The sequence below is a fragment of the Heterodontus francisci genome, chromosome 8 (assembly GCF_036365525.1).
Source record: "Heterodontus francisci isolate sHetFra1 chromosome 8, sHetFra1.hap1, whole genome shotgun sequence".
In the NCBI taxonomy this organism is placed as follows: domain Eukaryota; kingdom Metazoa; phylum Chordata; class Chondrichthyes; order Heterodontiformes; family Heterodontidae; genus Heterodontus; species Heterodontus francisci.
In genome coordinates, this window is record NC_090378.1 from 73,950,895 (window position 1) to 73,959,636 (window position 8,742).

Below are 8,742 nucleotides of genomic sequence, written 5' to 3' on the forward strand. Positions count from 1 at the left end.
CACTCCACCATTGATGGCTGTACCTTCAGTTGCCAAGGTCTTAAGCTCTAAAATTCCCTCCTTAAATCACTCCACCTCTCTTTCCTCCTTTAAGACACTCATTAAAACCAAGCTTTTGACCATCTGACTTAATATCTTTTAGTGTGACTCGGTATCAAATTGTGTTTGATAGCATTTGTAAAGTGCCTTGGTACATATATTAATATGCACTATATAAATGCAAGTTGTTGGGAATCAAATAAATTGGCTTTACATTAAATCTATCACTGCATAGGCAAGACAGGCTAAATGGCCAACTATGCTGAAAGATCCATGTTTCTTCTGATATTGTGCAAGTGAAGGACAGATAAACTATGCAAATTCTTTTATATTGAAAACTGAAGTCAATTAACTTAGTGATCGCTCTTGCTTTGCAGTCAGAGGTTTTGGTTTAAAGCATCACAGTCCAGATTGATACTTCAGTGCAGTTCTGAAGGATGACTGTCGTCATTCAGCGGAAATGCTGAACCGTTTGGTCAGGTAGTCGCAAAAAGTTTAGGATCTCTTATTCTGGCTAACATTCCTTCCTCAAAACATAATTAGAAACAGATTATCTGTTCACTCATTTGCTGTTTTTTTGGACTTTCTCATGCACAAGTTGCATACTTTGCCTCCGGAACAATGGCTAATCCATTGAATGCAAAGCAATTTGGGTGTACAAGGAAACAAAGGCATTGTATAAATGCAATGCTTGTTTGGTCTTGCAGTGCAGATTTTGTAGATTGCCTCAGTGGGATGGGAAAACTGCATCCAGAATCTGTAATTGCATCTCATCAGTCTATGTTTAAAAAGTTTTTAAAATCAGAAATGGTGCAAAAGCAGTTGCAGCCGATTTAAAACTAGGTTTCAAAGCTCACAGGCTGGATCACTGAGTTTCAGTCTCAGACAAGACATTAAACAAATACCTTGCTCTTCCTGCTCAAGTCAATTTTTTAAAAATTCAAAGCACTATTCAGCAGCAGGCAATGCTCCTCGTGTCCTGCCCAACATCCCTCCCTCAGCTTACAGCAGCAAAAAATACTTTCAGGTTATTCACTCTCTTGTAGGATTTTGTTGTATGAAAAATAGATGCTTTGCTGGTTTTCACAAGTGACCACACTTAAAAAGTAATCCATTAGCACTTTGTAATGTCTTGAATGGCAGCACTTGCAACAGAGTTAGAAGATGGGTTCAAACCCTACTCCAAAATTCAAATGAATTACCTAGGCTGACATTTCAGTACTGAGGCGGCACTGCCGCTTTTGGAAGCAATGTTAAAACACATCTGCCTTCTAAGATTGAGTATTGCTGAAAAAAAAAACGTGCTGTTGAAGCTTTTCGTCTTGCACTCATCAGGAGGGACGCAAGAATGCCAAATTTCAAAGGGAGCAACAATTTTTACTGCATGAGAAAAACTGGCTGATTGGTTGGAAAATTGACTGATTAGGTCGAAGGCGTTGCCATGGAGAATGCACCAGGGAACTATTGCCCCCACATTTCAATTTTAAAAAAGGCGTAATGCCTAGACATGTTCCTTTCGCCTGCAGAGGACAGGTCCATGCGTAAGAATATATGCAGCTTCTAGCAAGCTTAAGTGAGCCACATTGCGAGCCTGACTGATAATCTTAAAGTGGTTGTTAGTGCAATTCTTAGCACACTCTGGATTGTTCAGGAAGTGCTGTCCAATTGCACAATCATATCTAACGTTAGACATTGTGTTCTGCATTTTGCAAGTATGGGCTGGTTGAGGATGGTCAGTACTCTGTCTATTGCAAACAGCCAAAGGAACGTGCTATGTGATCCAATCCTCTAGTCATCCTCATGGTTCACCGTGTCCACATATGTAAAAGTGATAGATAAAATGGGACATAATGGGACTATGACTGCTTCTGCACAACATGAGTTGGCCAAATGGTTAAACGAGTTGCTACAACCAAGTCTGAATGAATTTTCCAGTGAAGGATTCCTTCACCTTCGAAGACTATGTGTGACCTGCATATTGATGGCAATGCCGTGTCTATGTACTCGTTTGACATCGCAAACCTATTCACTCATGGGCCACTCAAGGAAACCATAGACATTTGCACCACAGCAGCCAATCCGATTCACTCCGCGTGATATCAAGACATGTTTGAAGGCCCTGGATACTGCAAAGGCTACGGGCCATGACAACATTCCAGCAATAGTACTGAAGACTTGTGCTCCAGAACTAGCCCACCCCTAGCCAAGCGGTTTCAGTACAGCTATAACATTGGCATCTACCAGGCTAAGTGGAAAATTGCCTAGGTATGTCCAGTCCACAAAAAGCAGGACAAATCCAACCTAACTAATTACTGCTCCATCAGTCTACTCCTGATCTTCAGCAAAGCAATGGAAGGTGTTGTCGACAGTGCTATCAAGCGGCACTTGGCCAGCAATAACCTGCTCAGTGACGCTCAGTTTGAGTTCCATCAGGGCCACTCAGCTCCTGACCTCATTGCAGCCTTGGTTCAAACATGGACAAAAGAGCTGAACTCCAGAGGTGAGGTGAGCGTGACTGCCCTTGACTGAGTAAGGCATCAAGGAGCCCTGGAGTCAGTGGGAATCAGGGGGAAAACTCTCCGCTGGTTGGAGTCATACCTTGTGCAAAGGAAGATGGTTGTGGTTATTGGAGATCAATCAGCACAGTCCCAGGACATCACTGTCGGAGTTCCTCAGGGTAGTGCCCTAGGCCCAACCATCTTCAGCTGCTTCATCAGTGACCTTCCCTCCAACATAAAAGGGCAGAAGTGGAGACATTTGCACAATGTCCAGCACCATTCACAACTCATCAGATACTGAAGCTGCCCATTTTTCTTTTTCTTTCTTATTTAGCTTTACTCTGTACCTAACCCCGTGCAGTACCTGTCCTGGGAGTGTTTGATAGGGACAGTGTAGAGGGAGCATTACTCTGTATCTAACCCTTTTTTATTATATTTATGTTGAGGGGGCCTTTATTCCTCAGTTCCCCCCCATATACATTTTATAAAATAAATTTTTGATTTTAATAAAAAACTCAAATTAAAATGCCATTCTCGGCATAAATGATGCACTCCAGTCCCTGCGGTGCCCACTGGTCGTGGAAGGCCTCAATTGTAGTAGTGGATACCGCATACTCCTTCTCCAGGGATACCCGTAACTGCGGAAGATGGGCAGGCAATCAGGGTGGACGGACCCCCCCCACTCGACAGCTTGCAACCTGGAACTGTGAATTGCCACCTTAGCCAGGCCCAGAAGCAGACTGACGGGGAGATTCCCCTCCTGGCCCACGCCCCTCCGCACTGGGTGCCCAAAGATCAGGAGCATGGGGCTGAAGTGCAGCTTAAACTTGAGGAACAGCCCCTTTAAATACTTGAACAGGGGATGCAACCTCGCACATTCCATACTAAAACAGCCCATGTCCATATGCAGCAAGACCTGGGCAACATCCTGGCTTGGGCTAATAAGTGACAAGTAACATTCACTCCACACAAGTGCCAGGCAATGACCATTTCAAAGAAGAGAGAATCTAATAGTCTCCCCTTGACATTCAATGGCATTACATTGCTGAATCCCCCACTATCAACATCCCGGGGGTCAACATTGACCAGAAACTGAACTGAACCAGCCACATAAATGCTGTGGCTACAAGAGCAGGTCAGAGACTAGGTATCCTGCTAGGTAACTCACCTCCTGTCACCCCAATGCCTATCCACCATCTAAAAAGGCACAAGTCAGGAGTGCGATGGAATACTCTCCACTTGCCTGGATGGGTGCATCTCCAACAACACTCAAGAAGATCGACACCATCCAGGACAAAGCAGCTTGCTTGACTAGCATCCCATCCATCACCTTCAACATTCACTCCCTCCACCAATGCACAGTGGTGGCAGTGTGTACCATCTACAAGATGTACTGCAGCAACTCACCAAAGCTCCTTCGACAGCACCTTCTTGGATGCAGGGATAGAAGGTACTATAGCCAAATTTGCAGATGTCACTAAAATAGGTGGGACAGTAAGTTGCAATAAGTAAGAAATTTACAAATGGATATGGATAGGTTAGGTGAATGGGCCAAAATCTGGCAGATGGAGTTTAACGTGGATAAGTGTGAGGTTATCCATTTTGGTCGGAAGAATAGAAAGGCAAATTATCTAAATGGAGAGAAACTTCAGAGTGCTTCGGTGCAGAGGAATCTGGGTGCCCTCGTGCATGATTCGCTGAAAACTAGTATGCAGATGCAGCAGGTAATAAGCAAGGCAAATGGAATTTTGGCATTTATTGCTAAAAGAAATAGAGTATAAAAGTAGGGAAGGGTTGCTGCAACTATACAAGGCATTAGTGAGACCGCACCTGGAGTATTGCATACAGTTTTGGTCCCCTTACTTGAGGGATGTAGTTGCATTGGAGGCAGTTCAGAGGAGGTTCACTAGATTGATTCCAGAGATGAGGGGTTTGTCTTATGAAGAGAGATTGAGCAGTTTAGGCCTTTACTCTCTAGAGTTTAGAAGAATGAGAGGAGATCTAATTGAAGTATATATGATTAAGGGATTGACAAAGTAGACGTACAGAGGATATTTCCTCTTGTGGGGCAATCTAGGTCAGTTTTAGGATAAGGGGTAGCAGATTTAAAACAGAGATGAGGAGAAATTACTTCTCTCAAAGGGTCATGAGCCTGTGGAATTCACTACCCCAGAGTGCGGTGGATGACGGGACATTGAGTAAATTTGAGGAGAGAGAGAGATTTTTAATTAGTAAAGGGTTGAAGAGTTATGGAGAACGGGCAGGAAAGTGGAGTTGAGGCTGCGATAAGATCAGCCATGATCGTACTGAATGGCGGAGCAGGCTCGAGGGGCTGAATTGCCTACTCCTGCTCCTAGTTCTTATGTTCCAAAGCCACAACTTCTACCAGCCAGAAGGTCAAGAGCAGCAGATGCATGGCAACATCACCTGCAAGTTCCCCTCCAAGCCACAAACCATCCTGACTTGCAACTATATCGCTGCTTCTTCACTGTCTCTGGGACAAAATCCTGGAACTCCCTTCTTTACAGCATTGTTGGTGTACCTACACCACCAAGGACTGCATCGGTTTAAGAAGGCAGCTCACCATCAATAAATGGGCAATAAATGCTGGTCTAGCCAGCAACGCCTACATCCCACAAAAGGAATAAAAAGACTATCACGGCAATCTAGACATGCTGCCATTTTCTGAATCTGTACTCACTGAACTTATGAACTTAGCAACTTGCGCCATTGAGTTCGGCTTTAATGACACCATGCCCAAATAGATGGTGTTGCCAATGGATCCCCTTTAGGCCTAGCTCTCGCTAACATTTTCTATTTCTACGAGAAATGCATTTGCTATGGAATGACTCATAACCTCCTACGCCTTGCATATTTCCCATACGTAGATGATACATTTGAATATGCAGCTGCATATAAGAATTTCCTTACACACCTTAATGCGCTCCATCTCATGATCAAAATTACCTTTGAAATGGAGCAATCTAATGAGCTCCCTTTCCTCGATGTGCTAGTTAGAAATGCCTACCTTCAGTGCTCAATATATATGCTGGGATTCCTACAGCTACACACACTAAGATTGGCCTTATAGGCAATGTTGTAAAATAAGGCCTGAATTATTTGCTCACCATGCAAGCTTGATGCTGAATTAAGGCACAAAGCTATCCTGCACGACCACATCTCTGCTTTGTTGTATATTGCAGACTCACAAATGGACATAAAGGCTGCCACTTTCTGACCTGAAAAATGCCCAGTCTATCTCAAATTACCCCAGAAGGGTAAGGTATCTCAAATTTGAGCAACAGGTGAAGCTAGCCATTTCACATTGCTTCTATGCAGTAGCAACACAAGTGCTATTTTCCACTAACAGGATGCTGTCAAGCCAAAATGACATCCTGCCTACCACACAAATGTGGTATATGAATTCCAGTGCCAGTGCGATGCCACTGTATGTCCCAATGACTGGCTGATTGTATCAAACAGCAAGCCCCTTTGGCAGTTTGTGATAGGCAGAGTACTGACTGTACTCAACCAGCCCGTACTTGCCAAAGTGCTTTTTTGAATTAAACAAAGCCTGGGGGACAAAAGTTCCCTGGTATATTCTCCACTGTAACACCTTTGACCACAGTTGACTTGCCAATCATCACCCTTTCCTCATGCAGTACAAATTGCTGCTCCCTTTGAAATTTGGAATTCTTGCATCCGTCCGGATAAGTGCAAGACGAAAAGCTTCAATAGCATGTCTCTTTTTCAGTAACACTTAATTTCTGTCCTATCAAGTGACTATTTTTAAGATTGGTTCTTGGGATATGGGTGACTGACAAGGCAGTATTTCTGCACCATAACAGCAACTACACTTCATAAGTACTTCATAAAGTGCTTTGGGACATTCTGCAGCCATAAAATACAGTAAACAAATGGGAAGTCTTTCAAGTTTTTTTTATTACTCATTCTCATGGAATCAAGAGTCCACCACTTAGTTCAAGTAGCGGGCAAGGGGTGGCAGGTACCTGCCTGAAGGACATTACTGAACTAGATGGATTTCTGAACAAACAAATTTTGTAATAATTTTTTCTGGTGCCACCACAAATTATCAGATTTATTGAATTCAATTTTACAACCATATCCACTAAACCACCACACTCATGGATATAAAATGTCTCATGGTACTATTCAAAGATGAGCAATGCAATTCTAGCCATTATTTATACCATCCCAAACTAACACCAAAAACATTAACTTGCCGTTCTTCACAATGCTGTTTGTGAAACCTTGTGCACAAATTGACTGTCGTGTTTACTTGCACTAAAAGTGACCATACTTCAAAACTGGCTTTGAATCACTTTTGGCATGTCTCACATGAAAGGCATTACATAAATGCAAGCTCCTTTTTAGTATCAGACAATTGGAACCATCCACTCTTTAAGAAAATCAAGTGAGGCTGGACCATCAGAGCTTTGTCCAGTGGTGCATATTTAGAATTTTGTTTTACTTTGCTGCAGAACAGTGGAAGAGCAGCAATGCAGTCCAGCCATACCGCCCCAAAAACACCACTATTAAACCTGCAAAAAGGACAGGGGAGTCAGACAGACCAAGAAAGCTCAGTAGCAAAACATTAACATGAACGAACGACAACATTTGGAATGCCCTAATGCTCCAACCCCACTGCCACCATCGAAAACTCAAAACACAATTCGATTTTTTACCTTTCAGCTGCTTTATTCGTGTTAACTCCTCATCCGAAAATCCTGCCCAGGCAGCCATACCTCCCACACAATAAATAACCTCTCAAAAGAAGGTCGGCTGGTACAAGAACCGAGGCCTACTCACTGTGCCAACAGAAATGCCGAGCCAATGCGCATGACCATAGGAGACACGTCGCACTAGAGTTACTGCACTTGCGCGGTACAAAAAGCGCATCATGGGAGTCGTCGGCTTTTTCTATCATGTGATGTAAATGCGGGCGGGGCTTCCCGGCGGGCAGATATGCACGTGACACCTCACCTGGCAACCGACACGCGGTCGCGAGTAGGGGAAGGCACGTGATAGTGTTTGGTGCTGATTGGCCGATCGCGGTCACGTAGGTATCCTATGCCTTAAATTGATTGCGCAGTGATGTCGAGTTGGTTTTTTATGGATACTTTTGGATTTGCTGAGTGTTTTAGATTGCCAGCATCTGTAGTATTTTGCTCCTGTGTTAAAATGGGGTGGTGGGAGGTGTGTGGGGCAGTGTGAGGAAAGGTGGTGGTGTCAGGTGATGGGAGGGAAGGTGGTGGATGTCATATCTCAGGCTTGAAGAATCACACTTGAAGTCAGAGATTTAATTTTAACAAAGATTTAACAAGTATTTAATAAAATGTTCTATTCACTGCTGTTGCATATGTCTATCTGACCTTACAACAACCCCCAGGTCAGGTGTTTTCCCCAAATACAAAGTTACTTTAAATTTCTCTTTGAAGTACTGTATAGTTTCTAATACTCAAGCCCACACATACAATCATGACAGTGGAAGGAGGCAGGGTGATGGGAGGAAGAGGGCTGGGCTTGTGAAGATTGTCTCAGGATAGCAGCTCATTTAAAAAACTGGACTGGTCCGCAGTGTCAGAGGGTTTTAGTTATCGATATAAGATGGTTAATAATATGAAAACCAGAAAGACTGAAGTAAATTGAGTAGGGTAAGAGGACTCCAATTCAAATTAGTAAAATGCATATTTAGGACTGTGAAGCCTTTTTTGAGTGATATGGCTCACTATTTAAAAGCTTATCGGGTGTGCAACTTTGATAGCTGTATGAAATATAGTGATGGTGTGTAACTGCAGCCAGAATAGAATTTAGGATTAATGTGAAGTGGTTTGGGGTCCTCACTGATGCAAAAGGTTGCAGAGTACTTTTTTACTTGTTCGTGGGAAGTGTTTCTGACAAAGCCAGCATTTATTGCCCATCCCCAATTGCCCTTGAGAAGGTGGTGATGAGCTGTGTTCGTCCTCAGTTGAGATCGTTTCTTTAAAAACAAGAGATATGAACTCCCCAGACCGATTAATGATTTCTCTTCAACATTATCAACATATAAAATTGTAACTATTCCAGTGATTAACATTTCACATTTTACACAGGTAACAACAGTATTTTAATCTCTCTGAGTATCTTTCCTCTATTATACCCTTTCTTTAAATTCTGAATAGAGTATTGGCAATTACATTGCTCT

At 43.0% G+C, this 8,742-nt stretch overlaps 1 protein-coding gene across 1 annotated transcript in view; it reads right to left on the reverse strand.

Annotated features, from left to right (window-relative positions):
* The window catches only part of gorab (golgin, rab6-interacting), a 38,912-nt gene extending 31,496 nt beyond the window's left edge, over positions 1 to 7,416 (reverse strand). The window contains exon 1 of the mRNA XM_068037375.1: positions 7,244 to 7,416. Coding sequence (XP_067893476.1) covers positions 7,244 to 7,301 — 58 coding nt within the window. The 5' untranslated portion in view covers positions 7,302 to 7,416. The remainder of the gene's footprint in view (positions 1 to 7,243) is intronic.
* Positions 7,417 to 8,742: the final 1,326 nt, after the last annotated feature.